The sequence below is a fragment of the Alosa alosa genome, chromosome 6 (assembly GCF_017589495.1).
Source record: "Alosa alosa isolate M-15738 ecotype Scorff River chromosome 6, AALO_Geno_1.1, whole genome shotgun sequence".
NCBI lineage: Eukaryota > Metazoa > Chordata > Actinopteri > Clupeiformes > Clupeidae > Alosa > Alosa alosa.
Window position 1 is genome coordinate 1,835,317 of NC_063194.1, and position 19,459 is coordinate 1,854,775.

Genomic DNA, 19,459 nt, shown 5'->3' on the forward strand with positions numbered 1-19,459 from the left:
TTACGAGCTAAACAAACCCCTGGAATCCACAAAGACACCCCACATCAGAGGGATACCTAATAGGTCAAGAGTCTCCAGATGAGAGTGGCTTTATGACACATCCTGTACATCCTAGTCTAGTGAAGCTGTGTTTCAATAGTCTCTATATATATATATATATATATATATATATATATATATATATATATATATATATATATATATATATATATATATGTGTTTATATGATATATATAAAAAAAGCCTCAAAAAGCTCAAATAGTCTCAAAAAGCCAACTCTATCTGCCAAGCTCACCTGATGGACTGATAGCAGTTGTTGAGGTTCCCCACTGCGAAGTAGTCTGCGGCTGTAAGGATATCTATGCCATGAGGGAACGTGCCCTGTGGAACAGAACAACCTGGGTCAACATGACTAAATTAATAATAATAATAATAATAATAATAATAATAATAATAATTATTATACGTTTATTTTATATAGCGCCTTTCTGAAAACCCAAGTTCGCTTTACTGTACATAGTAGGAAGGCAAGGAAACACACAAAACAATACAATACAACAAGACAAGTAGAAGAACAGAATAACAAGACACCAGGTCTAACAAATGAAAAGGAACATATAAAACTGCATAGTTATGTTATTGCCTTGTTTTACTAAGCACTCACGACTTCTCAAGTTTAACTAAATCAAATGAAGAATAAGATTAAACATTCCCGTAATTTTTTGTCTATTAACCAAGGTTTACATATTTGTTTAGCTAAATTTGTCAGCTATGAGGTTAATACACAAGGGCGGCTATTACATGAGAATGCATTTCTTTTCTTCATTCTTCTTTATGATTAAAGCACAAAAGAGTTATTGGGCTAGTGGGCACTTTTTTTTAATTTGCATAAAACACTGTCCTGTGGTTTATACACAATGTGGCTAATGTGGAAATTAGTTTACAGAAAAATATTGACTAAAAAGGCCATGGGCAGTCTGGATGACAGGTGTCTCTTTAGTCAAGTCGTAACATGCAGGCTATTCCAGACTTTCAAGAGTAAGTAAGTGTGTGTAAGGGTGTATAAAGAAGATAATGATCACTCTTGCTCAGTCTGTTCAGTGAGAGTTGTTGGATTTGGTGCACCAATTGTAGTGGACACGTTGCGACAAGAAGCTGAAACCAAAACCCTAAGTGTTGCATATAAGGATTTATGAGTTACACAAAAACAAGATCAAGTGGACAAGATCAATCAGTCAAAATGATCTTCAGTTCACGAGAGGCGAACGTCACACAAAAGATGCATTTAGTCTGCAGAAGTCAGTGAGGTTTATGAAAACATGGCTCTGATTTGGTTTGTAAACCAAGCAAACGTTGTCACTAAAAAAAGGCATCCTTTCCACGCACCTGTCTGCCGACATTTTCCTGAAACGCAGCCTGGAAAGGACAGTAAGAGAGGAGGTGAGATAATTAGACATTGTATAATGTGGTATCGATCACAAACACACTGTCTCCTATCAAAAACACGTCAGCACTTACTGAAGCCGCCTTCCGGCAATTCACGTTCCGATCAAACAAAGCAGTGATCACAAGGGCACTGAGGAGACAGAGAGAGATCAATCAGACAAGACCGCAACATGATCTGTGGATGTATTCAATTCAGTTCGATACAATTTTTTTATAGTAGATTTTGCTCATTTATTTACATAGCACCATACCCGACAGACATTGTCTCAAGCTTTACAGATCACAAGGCCTGAGCCTGTGTGGGGTGGGCCCCACTAGTGGGGAATAGAGACTTGACAGGTGGGGCGTGACAAACAGGAGGAAATGTGTCTTTTTTTGTGCCTATCTTTGTTAAAGTCTTTCTTTTTGACAATAAAGATCATACATTCAAAACAAAATAGCCTCACACAAACATAGGTGTCTTATACAGGTCTACATAGAAATGTATGAAGCGGGAAACGTGGAACCAAAGTGTGAAAATAATATTTTAACGTTATTTTTTTGCTGGGGTGATGGGGTCAGGTGGGGCTTGAAAATGACAGTAAAAGTTTGAGTAGCACTGCTTTAGAGCAAGCATTTACACAGCGGTGGTCAAGGGAAAGCTTGAATGGAACCCAGCTCAGAGAGGAAGCATCCCATCTGCTTGGGGCTGACCAGTGAAATAGTAATCCTAACCACAACCAAACTCTATGTTGTTTCTGTTAAGCATCATTTAAGTACTAACCGTCTTCTTGACCACACACACACTGGACAAACCTGAAGGGGCTCGTTTGAACAGGGACCTTCTTCAGAGAACTCTGTGGGGATGTAATGATAGTGATTCTCACGCCACTCACTCAAACCCACTTCTCTCATCACCCTCAGATTCTCCTTCTTGGCTCTCAGTTTAGGCTGTGTGTGTGTGTGTGTGTGTGTGTGTGTGTGTGTGTGTGTAAGTGTGTGTGTGTGCCCATGAGGCATTCCCACCACTATGGCAGCCACCCGCCCAAAAAGGTCCGTGGAGCTTTTCAACCCTACGGGTCTAAACACAGCACTGTCAGTTTCGACGAGCCCCCAAGGAACAAAAACGAAAACAAAAAAAGGATAGCCACCGATGCTTATCTGATACTGGCATCGATGCAGTCAGTTGTGTTGCTGTAGTTCACAACAGCATCACGTCCTGCTATCAGTTACATGTCATGTGCTATATGTTATATGTGGTGCTGTGGAGCATGGAATGATATGTGAAAACAATGACCCCTGGGGACATTAAAGGCTCTATCTATCAGTAAAGCATGTGGCCCTTTGCACTGGACAAGAGTGGAGCAGATTCACATGACTAGTTCGGTTACAAACGGTTATCAATGCTTTTGTCTGAACAATGGTCATCTGCACAGCACACAGACGACCTGAGCATGTTTTTAGTGTCTGCGTGCACACGCAAGAGTTATTTCATTTCGTCACACTACACTTCCAGGCAGCGTTAGGCAGCGTGTCACTCTGCTGAAAGAGCCGTGAGGTGCTGTTGAAACTGCAACAGGACTGAGCACGTCCGAGCTTTTCAATGCCAAAACGGCAATCGAAACTGGTGACAGTGCAGGCGAAACCTGGCTGAGCATTTAATTAGGGGTGTTGAGGGGTGGGGCTGGGGGGTGGGTTGGCGTTAATCGAATCTGAATAACTGAATCTGCAGTCTGGAGCCGAAATGCACCATCAGAAGCCGGCAGGCTCAAACACGGCAGTGGCGCACTGCCTAGCGTAGCTTAAGCGCCGCTGGCGGCCACGCACACACACACGCTCCACTCCGCGCCGCTACGCACACTCTGACGGTTGGGCCCCCCCCATGTCTTGCCCCAAAGGTGCGGCACATCACTCGGGACTGCAGCTCTGCCTGCGAGGGCTAGAGGCTGCCGACAGCCGGTTCCCATCACTGCACAACACTTCACAACCCCAGCAGACAAAACACACAAACACCATCCACTGGCCACAGAACAGGTTCTACCGGCATTTTAGGAATAGAAGGGCAGGAAGGTAATTCGTCAAAATTAACCTTAACTCTTGAATGAAAATGTGATCCCAGACCGGTAGTCAGGAGATCATCACTATAGCAATCATTTTTTTCACCTGATATTCATAGCATACAGCGTTCATGCTCAATCATGCAAACTCTTTCAAAGGGCAAAACAAAATTATGTGCAGCATGCAGCCATGAGCAGTTACACCCAGAAGCTTCAAAACCAGTGTGAAGGTTAAAAAAAAAAAAAAATCACAACAGCACAACAAGCCTAGGATGCTTCTCCTAGTCCAAGTCACAGCACACTTGACAAAGTCTAGCTTTACTGCTCTTTTCAAGGATAACTTATTACACCACTGAAAACAGTTTTCACTGATCACTGGCATCTATTGATGTTTGGTGCAGTTTGTCAGGTTGCACTTTAAAAGCTTGTCTTAAATCTTCACAGCTTGGTCCATCCCAATATGATACTGGTGGCAAAAAAAGTTTGACACTGAATGTACTTTCAATCACTTAATAAATTGTGTCATTAGCCTGTAAAGCGCAGTGAGACTGAGACCATAGATGTTTGATCTATAGGACGATACAGTGAAAGAAGTATAAAGGCAATCATACAAACACAAGGTGAGGTTAAGAATATCTAGGTAAACAAACAGGGCAGTCTCCAACTGAAGAATAAACAAAACTACAGTTTACACAAGAGACTGCTGTACGAGGACTGTGGATTTGGGCTATGACTGTATGCTTGATGCAGTAATTCATTCCATAGTGCAGATCTATGAGAAACTGTCAGATTGGTACTGGTTAGGTCAATAGACCCACCCAAGTCGAATGTACTTTTAGCTTCTCTCCAACAGAGAGCCTTGCGATGATTTAAGATTAGATATCAGAAATAATATTAGTGTTCGTAGTGATGGCCTGTTTGAGTATTTATTTTTGGAGGGTTGCCAAGAATAGCATAGCATGAACACATACAGTTGTAATTCGGTCAAATAACCCTGATACAATAACTGTTTTATATACATGGAGTGATTTAAAATGGGATAAAACTAATTACCGGTAATCAGGAATTATTGAGGAAGTCTTTGAGAAAGGTGTATTTGTACATGATAATGCAGTGATTTTTTAAAAACATCTCCTAAAACATTGCCGTTATATTAATATATTTAAGTGGTCATACACAATATATAATATAATATAATATAATATAATATAATATAATATAATATAATATAATAATTTCCAAAAAAACTTTCAGATAACTTTCAAACACCTTGCTTATAAAGATTGAACTGTAAAGGACTTGACTAGAGTGTTCAAATGGAAGTCCTACCTGGCAATCTGGTTGACAAAAGGCTTGAGTTCCGTGGGTTCATAGGCCCGGGCAAAGGCCCAACACACGTAGCAGGCAGCGTCCCGCACATTGGAGCCTACACTACAGGCTCCCCTCTTTTCATCATACGTCAGAGCCTTTAGGATCAGTGGAACCACTATAGACACACAGACAGACAAACAGAACATGATCAACCATATCAGGTTTAAATCCAGCCAACACGTAAGGTTTTTATAATTCACTACTAATCCATTACAGTGATAATTGATATCTGGTTAACATCTGTTATTACCTTAATAATAAGACATCATTTGTTGCCAAAAGTGTGTGTTTTATCAACTATATCGACTGCCAATCTTCAACAATTTCTAAATGTATTCCTTTCATATATTATAAATTCCTAACATGCTCTGGTTTTGAGTAAAGTATGTATATATGCTTATTCTAAGAACATACAAAATTCCCATAGTGTTTCATTTAAGATGATTTTTTTTTACACAGAATAATTTAGCGTTTCAAGTGAGCTAATTATTAGAAACGCAGAGGATTAGGATGTCTGCTAAATGTATAGAATTACTTATCGGTATATTAAAATCTACTTTGACATTTACAATCAGCGCCTTACAACTGCAGATGTAATTAAATGTGCCCTACACCTTCATGTCACGTTAAAGTCAAATGTAAGTGTAGAGTATGGATATGGGGGACAGATCTGTGTACAGATGTGACAGATCTGTACAGATTTGATGCAAATTTCTTCTACAGTTAGAACACCCACCCCTGGGAACCCAGCTGTCCAGCCCCCGGCCCAACCCATCCACCTAGTGGCCTGCTCAGCCCCTCTCTGTAGAAGTGACATTAATTGGTACTCAAATGGTAAATATCCCACAGCAGTGCCATGCTGTGCAGATCAGTGTGCTCTTCCAGGGCAGCCTGGGCTACGTGGCCCCTGTCAGAGGCTGTGCTCTGTGAGCATGTGAAGGGTAGCTTGAGGCCTGACTAATATCAGGTGCATCAATGCCGCCTGAGGGCTCGACTGCACAGGAATAAGCCCCACCCAGCCCAGGGCCAGTAGCTCAGAGAGAGAGAGGAGGAAGAGACACAAACACACACAACACACACTCGCATTAGAGATCTCAGAGAACCTGGCAATCACACTGAGCGGATCATCTGAGTGAACCTGGGGCCAAGCCTGTTGTCCCCCGACATCCCAACTTTGCTTCACGGACCGCAACAAGGAGCTTCTTCACTCCAGACTCAAACTATGCTACTGGAAACGGCATCTACCGAGACGGAGGTGAGTCTCGTTAATCTAGTTTCGCTGTTGTACGCCCAACATAGATTTGCACCAATGAAACAAAAGGCTACCATTTTGCTACTGTCTCCCTTTAACCGACCTGTTGCTAAACCAAACCAGTTAAACCAAAGCAATTTCTAAAGGCAAGACTAGGTGGTGAACCTGGGAAGCAGAAAAGCCAAAGTCGCACCTGTTACCCATGATCTAGCCAACCTGCAATCTTATCAGGTCAGCACTATCATGTTGTCATTTTTAGATGATTTGCTTTCCAAGCAAGATAGCTATGTGATTATTATTTAATCAGAACAGTAAAAAAACACATGTTGATTATTTTTGTTGGTGGTAATAAAAAAAAAAAAATCTGAATGTCTAAAAACTGTAAATGTCTAAATACCACATAGACCAAATTTACGAAAAATGGCACAGTCCATATAGATTAACTATCAACTTGAGATGGAAAGCAAGCTTAAAACACAACAAATGCTTTATCTTGAAGATTTTTTCTAGTAGAGTAGAAAAGGAGTGGCTGAACACGCTACCCAGCTGAAACTTGAGTGGCAACTTCTTGCGACTCAGGTGATGAGCAGGTTCCTCCAGGCAGGGATGCTGGGCATGGCCTCAGGAGACGATCCTTCATTAACAGCAGTCACCCCATTTCCTCTTCGGGCTATTCGAAAACCTACTTCACAAACACTGGTGCTCCTTACCTTGTGTGACTTTCAACTGGCAATTCCAATTCCAACCGGAACAAAATCTGTAACCCCTTGACACAATACCTTTTATTTCCATTCTTTTTTTATTTTCAAACTTACGTCTCTCATCTTAACTGAAGAAACAGACCTCCTGCTACTCAATATATCCTTAAGATATGATGAGTTCAGGCAGCCTTTTTTGTCTCCATCCCCAGAAGGATGAGATCACCAGGCACAGAGAGCAGTGAGTGCTCACAGAGAACAGAGAACAGGTGGAGTCATGGGAAGCAGGTGTCTGAAGATTCCCACGCTGACTGTGCAGGTTTCAGTCAGGAGAGCAAGCCTCTGCAGGCCCTCTGACTGCCTCCTCGGGTCGTTCTCGTGCGCTGAGGCAGCCTAGCGCTGCCAGCCGTTGAGCCGGTGCCACAAGTCACCATGCAGGTTCACAGGAACCGCCAACCAACCTTGGAGAAGGGTGGGCCGCAGGTCACCTGTGCAAAAGCACACCTGTTTTGCATGTTTGGCAGGCGGAGCGCAAACAGCGCCAAGGGCAATGATTACTGATGGAGTTAAGCCGTGACGCATGTGCAGGGACACCAGTCTACGAACAGTACGAACAGGCTTCACAATAAATATTAGTTAAGGCAACACCAAAGACTCCTCTGTCACACGCATGCTATTTGTTTATCCAGCATTGGCTTTGCAAATAATGATGTCCACAGACAAGGTAGAGAAAGTTGCATGATTTTATGTCTCCATCGAACTACAGAACCGCTACCCGATCTGGAAAACTTACATAGTGCGATTATAGCCGATAGAGTGCCGCGAAGTGATTGCCTGTTACGAGTTGCTGAACCACTGAAACGATTTTGGAAACATTATTTTAAGGTACAAAAAACTCTTTGGAGTTGCTTTAAGGCAAACTTATAATATTCAACTGTTATCAAAAACCAGCAAATGTTGAAAAGAGCCTTCCATGTCCCACATTCTAACACTCGATTTTGGGGCCTGCTTTTGTTTGGGTTTTTTTTCCTTTGTAAAAGTGCATCTTTCTGACCAGGCTTGGAATTTCACCGTTCTGGGGGCAAGGCCACTTGGCCTTCAGTTGGGCATATTTGGTGAAGGGCACAAAGGCCACATGTCAGGGCACCAAGGCCAAAGTTACTATACAGTAAAAACTATACAGTAGTAGCATATAAAAATGATCAAAGTTGTATTTAGCCTATTCACTGCAGTAGACCTGCATCACTGCATGAAACATTACAAAAACATGAAACATGACATATTACATAGAACCGTAAATCATCTGATCATCTAATAATTACAGATATCTAGGCTATATATAACATTTATTTTATATTTGGCCTGCTATGAAATCATGTATTAAATAATTTAAGCACAGCTCAGCTTTAAGAAACTCAAACAGCCTAGATGCATGCTTAGCATTTTGTGATCATTAAGGCTACTTTCACAAACTCTTAGTCAGCTGTCCTCTGATTTACCAATATCTAGGCGATATTTGTAACATTTATTTTGTATTTGGCCCGTTATGAAATCATGTGGAACAATTTAACCACATTGTAAAACTTAAAGCCCAAATTTGGAGACATCCATGCATGTCGAAATTTACTGCAAATTCAAAACTGGATTACTCTGGAACGGCTAACTGTACAGGGGACTGCTTTACACCTTTGTGTTCGGTAAGGTCTGCTGTTTATTCTGATATATGGTTTGTCATGTGTTAAAAGAAGGGTTCGTGAAGTATAAGAGATGAATGGGTAGGGAGATCATAGACACAAAACCTTCATTAGAATGTATGATTAAATTGAATTATATTATTTAATTTTCTCGCGAACCGTTCAACAAAGCGGCTAACATTGTTTAAAAGCTGAAAAAAAGCTCTTTCATGTGATACTTGTGATGTCTGTGTGATGAGTAGGCTACTTCGCAAGTAGTTCAACTGAGAAGAATGGGTGAATTTGGACGCACTTTCTTTCTTGCGCTGTCACTTTCTCCACTGCGTAAAAGACTAAATTCATTTGCACTGTGAATGCTAAGATTATTTATTTTGACAGGCCACAGGCTAAATAAAAAGCAAAAGCAGAATATTGAAAGAAGGGGGCACCAAGACCACCGTGGCCTGTAAACCTCTGATTTTCAAAGGGGCATTACGACCAATGCAAGGGGCTACGACAGCCTTGGCCGTCGTGGCCGCCGTGAAATTCCTACCCTGTTTCTGACCATTGATTTCGTGCCATTCTGTTTCATTACAGGTGGGTACCTCAAAACCTGAGAGTGAGACCACCAAAATGGATAGTCGACAAGAACGCAAGCCCAAGAAACCTCACTATATTCCCCGGCCACCTGGCAAACCCTTCAAATACCAGTGCTTCCAGTGTCCATTCACCTGCAACGTGAAGTCCCACCTCTTCAACCACATGAAATACAACCTGTGCAAGAACTCCATGTCTTTGGTGTCACAGCGAGCAGAGCACACCGGCAAGTCAGCCAAAATTTTGGTGCAAAGCACCCCAAAGGAGATACCCCTAAACTCTCCAGTGGAGAAGACCCCGGTGTGCGATGTCGAAAGTGTGAAGCTCCAAGATGAGAAACCAGAAGAGAAACCTCGGGAGGTTAACGGTGTACAGGACGAGAGGATGTCTGAGGAGGTACCCAAAGATGACGCTCCAGAAGAAGATTCCAGAATTCCTATTGAGAAACCTATGGAGAAAAAGGATGACAAAGCTACCTACAAAAGCTCCTCTGCCTTCTCCCCAGTTACCCCTCTCAGAGAGAAGAAAGACGCCCAAGCCTCCGCCAAAGCCGACCAGCCTCCTACTTCAGTCTCCTCATTCGTCCACTCCTCAATCACATGGGCTCACACTCCACCAACAGTCAAACCTCTCCTCCCTCATCTGATTCCAGACTATGCTCCATATGTGCTGCCAGCCCGCCCTATGCACTCCCTCTACCAGCCTTACTTAATCCCAAGTAACCATCCTTTGCCCAGCGGAACCAGCATGCCTACTGTACCTTCTTACCTCTCTGATGTTCTTGACCCGCGGTTCTCTCACTTCAGCTCCATGGCTCCCCCGCCTTTGGATGCCCCTAATCCATCCATCCTCCAACACTACCACTACAGACCTGGCCAGCCCACGTACCAGACCTCACCTTTGCAGTACGGGCTCTACCACTCCTCCACGCTCCCTGCTACGCTGCAGACGCCACACTACGTCCCGCTGGAGATGTACGGCCACGGTGGCTACAACGCGAGAGATTACAGGAGCTACGCCCCTCCCGGTGCTCCAAATGACTCGCCGTTTGCCACCAAGCGTGACGAGGGGCAGAGCAGCCAGCAGCAGCAGCAGCAGCAGCAGCAGCAGCAGCAGGACAAGACTACGCGGCTGAGCCCGAGAACGGGCTGTGCTGCCTCCGGCTCCCCGGATCGGCCCAACAACGGCGTACATAGCCAGGCGGAGTCGTCGTCGGCAGAGGACCAGCACACCGCTCAGCCAAACTCCAAATCGCTGCAGCCGAGGCAAGGTGCCAGTCCGGCCTCCAGACCGCTCACATCCATGCCAGTGCCGCCACAGACCTCGCTTAAGCAGAGGATACTGCATCGGCAAAGGGGGTAAGTGGCATCATCGCACAGACCAAGCCATTCATTAGGACTCTCTTCTGATCTCGCAGTGTTTAATTAAAACCTGCAGAGTCATCTAGGGAGGTCAAATTGCATAGGCTTTTAAAAAAGGATCCTGCATATAACAACTATAAATAACTAAACTGACCGCAACTCGTTTGTCTTTACCTTTCCACAGGACACAGGCACAAGCCAGTGAGGTCTGCAGTGCTTCACATAGCGATCAAGAGGCCGATGATGAAATGGACGATGACCAGACTCCTCTTGACCTCTCGAAGAGGGACCGCGTGAAGAGCAGCCAAACAGAGGGCTGCGACACTGCCGACAGCGCTCAAAACGAAATGCCTCTGAACCTCTGCATCAAAACCCGACCCAGCAGCCCTGCGCTCTACCCCACACAGGCCCGCTCCCCAGCGCTAGACGCTTCTATCAGGTCCTCGCGCGCCACAGCGTCCACAACTCAACAGCATCATTATTCTAAAGGGGAGCACAATGACCAAAGACAGACAGCTGCCTTTGCACTCTGCCAGCTGGCTTGTTCCAGTTCCCAAAGTCAGGACAGCAGTAGCAGCAGCAGCAAGAGCAAGGAAAGTCCACTCTGCCCAAGCCTGCCGGCTTCCGAACGGACAGAAAAGCCCGACTGCACTGCTGAAACCAGGCTCAGCATAACGAGAACCAATCAGGCACAGGAGGAAGCCGTGGGGAAGAGCAAGAGTGAAGCCCCAATGAGGACTGGGAAAAAGGCGAGTGCCAAACAGCCGAGTCATGTTCCCAAGAAAAGGCCTCGCTGCAGCTAACTCGGTAGATTTGGACTTGAAAGTGGACAAAATATTTTTTTAGCTAATGTACAAGTTGTTTTGGATAAAAAAAAAGAAGCTTATTATGGTTATGAAATGTTCTTTCCCCATATTAAAATGCCAAATTCTTTGTAAGAGTTTATGTATTTTGTGTAATGTATTATAAAACCAAAGTGACCAAACCAGTATGCACTGTAAATGACAGGGTGATGGTATGTGATATGTTCAATGCTGCTTTAAAATGCCTTCGCTTTAATAAATAAAATATTTGAAATAAACTATGCTTTATGATTAATTTACATTCTAGTTAAATGTTCTCTAAGCAAAGTCACACGTTTTTTGGGCTAAAACATTTTTGTCACATATTTCCTGAATTTCCCCTTGGGGATCAATAAATTAAGTATCTATCTATCTATCTATCTATCTATCTATAGCAAACACCTCCTCACTATTCGCTAGCTGCCTATCCCCTGAACACCTCCACACGCTCATCCACTGGTAGTAGTTATTGTTGTTGTAAATATGGTCACCTAAGGTCTCCTCTGCATTGTAGCTTGAATGTTACCGGTATTCCTCATTTTCTAAGTCACTTTGCATACAAATGTCTGCTAAATGAATACATGTCAATATAAATGTAAGAAAGGTAAGAAAGCCATGCAGCATAATGTACTACAAACATCTCTGCTATTTTCATCAAGCTTCCTGTGTAGTAAGTGGGAGGTTTGGCATACACACCGTCGGGTAGACGGGAGGGCACCAGAAGCCCTCTTCTGCCCAGTTCTGCCAGAGCGAGACAGCCACCATGCCATGCGTTATCCGTCTCCTGGAAACTGAGACAGACACACAACATTTAAGCAACCATAACAAGGTGTTAAACAACTGAATTCTCTGTAACACACATTTGTACTCTCCTGGATACGGAGAAAGGAACAAAACATTTCATCAACCACAACAACTATACTGACTAAAGTAACTTTCAGTTGTGGAGGCTTTACTGTGGAAAAAAAAAATCTATACCTGAAACAATCCAGCACTGACCCAACAACTTCATCAGCCAACTCTTTTGGAAGTCTGCCCGTGACTTTTCCGATTCTGAGGAATAGGCAAATTAGCACCTCTAACATTTTCACTGATGATACATTATGTGAAAGTGGAAAACAAAAATGTTATCAGAGCACTTTACCCCTTGGCAGCAGACCAACGAACAATGGTTTCCTTGTCCTTCAGCCCAACAAGGAGTTGCTCTGCAAAAAATATACAAACAATTCCTGGTTTAAATGGCAAAACTGAGGTAAAGTGCCACTCTACATAACTGTATAGAACATGTACATTTGTGGCAAATCAGAGGTTGATATTCACCGATGACGTTCTCCACCTCTTCGGGAATGTCGTAGTCCTCGTCCTGTGAGTCCAGATCAGGGGTGGAGGTCACCATCGGTTGGGAGGAGTCAGATTGGGCCAGATTGACAGCTAAGGACCGACTGCCTCTTTGATACCTGAGGAGAAAGTTTAGCACATCACCTTCTGAAGAAAAAAGCAATACATTTTCAAGGATTATAGTTCTTTATCACATAAAAATGCATGCTGATTTCCAGGAGGTACGGATTTACTCAAATAGAAACTTGACTTAACTTAAGGCATATACATATGGCCTGCTTTAAGTTCACTTCAATCAGTATATTAATAATTTTCTCTACTCTTCATACTGCATTTTCCATGCAAATAAATGTCTCAATCACAAAATAAATGACTCACCACACAAGCCTATTCAGTAGCTTATTCAGTAGCCCATTTAGTGCTCTTCACAATCTCAGACTTTCATGTAGCGTGCTTGTTTACAGGAAATGCAAAACAGGCTATAATGGCAGATGTCTATGACAGGATGAATGAAAAACACCTGGCAGTAATCCCATATTCTAAGTAATCCCGTATTCTAAGTAATCCCATATTCTAAGTAATCCCGTATTCTAAGTAAATGCACAAATATCTGTGTTTATACTATATTTTATGGAGGTGAGACATGGAAAAGCAGTTTTAGAGAGATAAAGATCTATATAAAGAGATAGAGAGTAAATATATTTGGGCCTATCAGGTAGGGGATCGAGTTTTACCATGTTAACCTGTAGACTGTAGGGCTGTGGGTCGTGAAGGGCACTTATTTGGATGTGCGGTGGCCTAACCCATGTATAAACATAGTGAAATAACATTTTGCACTATAAAAACATGATATAAATGGGAACACTTACTGTTCTAGCTATGGAAATAGCATCCACAGTGCATGAGATTTCCATAACGTGAGATACAGTACATGCTTCACAATGACATCAATGAGTTTTTTAATAGACATTCACTAAGACATAAAGCCCAGCAGCAATCTATCTAAAATAACACCTTTTTGAAGGACAATTCATGATATGTTGTAAAACATTGAAGTTGTGAAAAGTTTACTTGTTTAAACTGTATGTTTCTTATGTCTCTTTCATTCGTCCCGACCAGGAGCGCATTCCACTTTTGCTTAAATAATTCCTGAACGATTTTGTTTAAATGCAACTGTATTTGACAGAGTACAGATATAGGTTGCTAGTGACAAATTATTAGCTTTCAGTGTGGTATGATCTCTTTGTAAATAACGGCCGCCGAGGTATAACAGGACACCTCGAAGGCCGTTCTCCCGCTTATCACCCGGTTGCCACTATAGGCAATAGTCATGCCTTTATAGCACACAAAGGAAACACGCGGTTCTGTTTAAAAAGAAGCCAACTTGTTGTAACTTTCTTTGGCCCTATAACAGCGATAGCATGGACAGTTAGCTTGATTCCAGTTGATTCCAGTGTTACGAAGCCTGCTTTCAGGCTCAACCGTCGTCCTACTATGGTTGTTATAGTTACCATTCATAAGCATTGATATGGAACGGTGATTAAAATGTATTTTTACCAGATCTACTTCATAGGTGTCCTGTTATTCAGAATTAATAGCCACCTCACCAGCCAATCAGAAAAGAGTATTTCTTCTCTCCGGGTAAGATAAGTTTAATTAAAAAGTGTTTCAATCACCCTGCCCAGAGCCGAGCAGAACAGAGCAGAACAGTGAAAGAGCAGAGCACAGCAGAACAGAACAGAACAGAGCAGAACAGAGCAGAACTGAGCAGAACTGAGCAGAACAGAGCAAAACAGAACAGAACAGAACAGAACAGAACAAAGCAGAACAGAACAGCAGTGAAAGAACAGAACAGGAACAGAGCAGAACCACCTCACCTCCACTTGGCTAGACGGGGCTTGAGGAAGGTCAAGCCCAGCCTCTGCACCAGCTTCATCCCCAGCTTCCTCAGCATAGCCTGGTTGCTCTCAGGCAGGCGCCGCTGGTCAAGGCACTGGAGGACTGTTGGAGCTGAGGAAGGACAAATAAGCAGGTTGCAACCCAAACTGCCAACCAAAGTAAGTGACAGTCAATTTTTATGTGTTAAGTAGGGGGGGGGGTTAAAAGGCACTAACCGTACTGGAGGAAGTCATCTCTCTTGCCATGCTTGAATAACTGGCACTAGGGGGGAAAATGTGAGGACCCATAGTGAGATTTTGCCAAATTGTAGAATGCAAGATCCCTCGACCTATTCCTCACTCAAAACCTTGACATACTTGGTGCAACTGGAAATGTTTTTGGAAGACATTGCTGTGACTTTACCAAACAATTAGTGTGAAACCCTGCAGGTTGTACCCATTTCGCTCTGATTGAGAGTCAATACAGATCTCGAAATCACAGTTGGGGAAAAAACATGACCTTTAAAATAAAACAAACAGCTATTTTCCCTCGCAGGGGATGCATATGTGACATTTAATAATATGCAGAGCTTATCATTTCAGCTCCCAGGGCATTCTGTCAACACACAGAGCCAGTTTCAAAGACTGCCAGCACCAAAAGTGATAAACAGAAGACGCTCTAAGGCATTCCAAACATGCAAGGCCAGTTTTCTAAGCTTGAGAAGCTAATAATCCTTTTGAAATACAACCAGGTGTATCATAACAAGTCTGACTTTAACAAAGCTGATCATTTCTATTATTTGACTGAAATGAGGAAGCTGGGAGTAGATTCTTGTTCTTAGAAATGAGCTGTGTCAAAGGCAAGGTAATGGTTAGTCTGGCTATCACCAGACCAAGCTCAATCTTTTAAGATTGAACAATAGTCTGGGGAGTCTGTTCTGTATTTTCTACTGCACAAGAGGCGTGATCAACAGGAAGTTCAAATGACTCTGTACACAATTTGATAGTCCTTCAACCAATCAGACCAACGATCCGGGTGCACCAGGTGGATAAGCCAGTTTGTGATTGGTCCCCGCAAAACGGAAGCAGGAGAGAAAGAAGTACAGGTTTCCTACAATCACTGGCAGATCGGGCTGGGTTTACCCAGTCTAGGTAATGGTTTAATTACAGAGTATCCAATACAACTGACTGATCTTTTAATCACCCATCTGGTTCAATAAATCATACTCTTCACACTTTGCTTGTTTTCACAAGCAAATCAGTTAAAGTATTTATTAGAAAACCCTTCGGCTATTCATATAAACATTGACGTGTACATTGCATTTCTATCCATCCTACGGTATAACACTATGGTCATGTTTGTCACAGTAACCATGTTGAAATATATCAGAAGTGGAAGTTTGTTCGCCATTAATAGTGGGATTACCAGATTCTGCAAAGCACCATCCAGGATGATAGTGCCCTCCATGGTGAGGTCATTGGCCTGGGAAACGGTTGTGAGGGTCCAGTCAAGGAAATCTCCCAGCCTCTTCTGCTTCACATCAGGGCGTGTCACAAACCTACACAAACACATATTCAATGTTGTTGAATTAACACTTACTATGTATTGCCTCACAGGAATTACGGTCCTTCAGACAATCAGACAACAGCGCCCCCTGCTGTCTATACACAACACCTTCAATTAGAAAAAACATTGGACATGCAGGACTAATAGAGACAGAAACTGAAATTGTAAAGGACTTACTTTGACACAAGCACTGATGCAGCATCTCTGGATTTGTCACTGACTGCTAGATAAGACTGTAAATCATGTGTAATTAAATATCAAATAAAATGGAACCTCTAAATAAAACATGATGTAAATAAAATACATGTAGAGAGAAATTATGGGAGTCACCCTTACAACAAGTATATTACCTTGGCAACGGCAAGGATGCGGTCCATAATGGGCTCTCTGCCCTGAGCAGAGTCAGAGTCCAGATGACCATCCAGACGAGAAAGGTCAAAGGGAATGAGACAGGTCATGGAGAGCCACAGGAGAAGCATGTAGCGGGTCTCCCATGTCTGAGAATAAGAGCGCAACCAAATCACAACCATGACAATGATCACAATTCTGCTGCAATACTTTAGCGTTAGCGTTTCACTAATTCTTGGCAACAAAGTGATCTCCTGGGTCTGCACTCACTTACTTGAATCCTCTAATAAGGGTTTATGCTACCCCTTGGCCGCTGCCCTTTTCCAAGGAATGTTGTCTGACACTGCTTCTCGTACACACATGACAATACAGACTATTCTAGTTTGTAGTTAACCGATGGTGGAACAAGTTACCAGTTGCTACCAGAGCAGGGGCATCCCTCTATCTTCAAGAATCTCTTGAAGACCCAGTTCTTCCGAGAGTGACCGGAGGGTTGCCGGTTCGAACCCCGACCAGTAGAAAGCGGCTGAAGCGCCCTTGAGCAAGGCACCTAACCCCTCACTGCTCCCCGAGCGCCGCTGTTGTTGCAGGCAGCTCACTGCGCCGGGATTAGTGTGTGCTTCACCTCACTGTGTGTTCACTGTGTGCTGAGTATGTTTCACTAATTCACGGATTGGGATAAGTGCAGAGACCAAATTTCCCTCAAGGGATCAAAAGAGTATATATACTATACTATACTATACTATACTATACTATACTATCTCCTCTTGTAACACCTCTAAGATCCTACCACCCTTTTTGTCCATCTACTACATTACATTACATTTAGCAGACACCTTTTGACCAAAGTGACTTACATATGTCAACTACAAGGGATTACATTGTCCCCGGAGCAACTTGGGGTTAAGTGCCTTGCTCAAGGGCAACGGTGGAAGCTGGGAATTGAACCGACAACTTTTAGGCTACTACACGCTAGCCCAGCTCCTTAACCACTACGCTAGCACCGCCCTGTACTACTATCCCTCTTACATGCATCCCTTGGCTTTACTTAAATCTGCACAGTCATGCTCTATTTTCTTTTTTTGCATTACTGTATGTAGATGTAGTATGTATTGTTTTACAGAGGTGTCCTACTACACTGTAGCTTGAATGTTATTCCTCATAGTAAGTCACTCTGGTCAGCGAAGTTAATAAATTAAGAGTTTGGTTCCACAATGCTTCATCCTCCATTCCAATAAATTTTATATATTTATTTAGTTTTTACATTTTGATTTCCAGGTAATTTCAGTGCAACTGTAATTGGGTTATTGTTATTTGATTTATCTTTAATCAATCAAAACAGCAAAACTGCAATGTTATTGATGTTACCTAAAATACACAATTAAATAACATGACTTATTAATGTTTTTAAAAATGGAGATATAGCGTTTTGGAACCACTCCTCAAATGTAAATGTGATGTAGTTCCTAAAACCTTCTGCAGTTTATAAATGAGGGTGATATTTGAGCGCTCACCTCTGTGTCTTTGGGGTCTTGTCTACACAGCAGATCCAACACAGGCTGAACGTCTGCCACCTCATGAGGAAGGAGCTGCATAAAGATCTTGTAGCCTCTGACCTGAACCAGAAATATGTCAAGGCTATACACAGAGGACAATCTTGTAATATGGTGTGATGTTACAAGAGTGACAAATGGTTGTTGTGTACGACACTTACCTTGCAGACGATGTAAAGAAATTTAAATCCAAGGTGCACAAGCAGCGGTGGGGACTTCTCATTGCGGATAAGTTCTAGCAACATGTTCACCATCCATTCTAAGGTGGAAAAAAGATCATTAGACAATGTCTGTGAGAGATGACAATAAAGTATATACAATAATGCCAGCTCAGAACCTATGTAAAAAACGGCCAATAGGAAAACAAGGAGCCAGTTGGAATACTACCCAAGTGTGGATCCAAAAGATGAGATTGCTCTTGGTAATTATCCATAATATCTGCAGCACACAACACAAATGTCAATGTTATGTCAAACACACAAACACATGAATAGGTATTCACATAAGAAAACTGGGAGCAGGTTGACTTACATATGAATCTCTCCATTGCAGATTCAGTTCTGCCTGTATCTTCGTGTATTTCAGGTAAACTGGCAATCAGAGACCTCACCTCAGCACTGAAGGTGAACCCATCAAGAACACAAGCCTTTGCGATCACATCGGCTTCCCCAACTCCGTCCTCTCCATTGGCGTTACCTGATTCCGTGTCTGTCAGTGCCATTGCACTGTCTCAGAGGATGCTGATAGTTTGCAGCTTAACTTAAGTGGACGCTTGTAGCTATCAATGACTGGTAAGGCTTTACCTCAAAAAACACAACAATATGTTCACTGATACTGTTAAGTTATTCGCGCTGTCCGCTGGTTGCAATCAAACCGATAATTGTATGGGTGTGACACATCTACTTATCAACTGCGTAGCGCACTCTCTTTCACAGTGCACAACTGCAAACGACGTAAATAAAAATAAATAAATATGAATCTTGCATGAATCCTCCGTATTAACTAAGAAAACTTAAACTGTTATACACTGTATGATGAAACTGTATTATAACGTGATACCCACATTGTTCTCTACTTTTCTATTCATGTCATGATACATCACGCCGGAGCTTAAACTTTGGACACAGGTCAATAACTTCCGGTTCATGGAAACTATCAAATTAAAAGCGCTGATGGGAAGATTGACACTGGATAGCTGAAATGTCCTTGCATGTAAAGATTGACACTGGATAGCTGAAATGTCCTTGCATGTGTTGACTGTTCATTGAATGATATAATAAGATATTATTCTTTTAAAGGGAACATTATTTAAATAAATTAATTCAGTGAAGTAAATACCGATACATCGAACACCTTAAACAGAGGACAGACAAGAAACCACAATGTGTTTCAGGTTCTGTCACACTCCAGTTAGAAAAATCAAATGTGAAGCCTCTACTGAAACAAGGCAAGTACCATGAGATAAATTACTTTTAAAATTAATGACAAGATGAGACAAGA

The 19,459-nt window shown here is 42.5% G+C and overlaps 1 protein-coding gene across 1 annotated transcript in view; it reads right to left on the bottom strand.

Annotated features, from left to right (window-relative positions):
• The window catches only part of tbcd (tubulin folding cofactor D), a 45,872-nt gene extending 26,773 nt beyond the window's left edge, over positions 1-19,099 (bottom strand). Inside the window, exons 1-17 of the mRNA XM_048244857.1 lie at positions 18,491-19,099; positions 18,347-18,397; positions 18,121-18,218; positions 17,921-18,022; positions 16,409-16,555; positions 16,236-16,291; positions 15,918-16,050; positions 14,729-14,774; positions 14,492-14,624; positions 12,597-12,733; positions 12,421-12,481; positions 12,255-12,329; positions 11,973-12,067; positions 4,812-4,968; positions 1,519-1,576; positions 1,387-1,416; positions 296-381 (exon numbers count right to left, since the gene is read on the bottom strand). Coding sequence (XP_048100814.1) covers positions 296-381; positions 1,387-1,416; positions 1,519-1,576; positions 4,812-4,968; positions 11,973-12,067; positions 12,255-12,329; positions 12,421-12,481; positions 12,597-12,733; positions 14,492-14,624; positions 14,729-14,774; positions 15,918-16,050; positions 16,236-16,291; positions 16,409-16,555; positions 17,921-18,022; positions 18,121-18,218; positions 18,347-18,397; positions 18,491-18,680 — 1,655 coding nt within the window. The 5' untranslated portion in view covers positions 18,681-19,099. The remainder of the gene's footprint in view (positions 1-295; positions 382-1,386; positions 1,417-1,518; positions 1,577-4,811; positions 4,969-11,972; positions 12,068-12,254; positions 12,330-12,420; positions 12,482-12,596; positions 12,734-14,491; positions 14,625-14,728; positions 14,775-15,917; positions 16,051-16,235; positions 16,292-16,408; positions 16,556-17,920; positions 18,023-18,120; positions 18,219-18,346; positions 18,398-18,490) is intronic.
• Between the last annotated feature and the right edge of the window lie 360 nt (positions 19,100-19,459).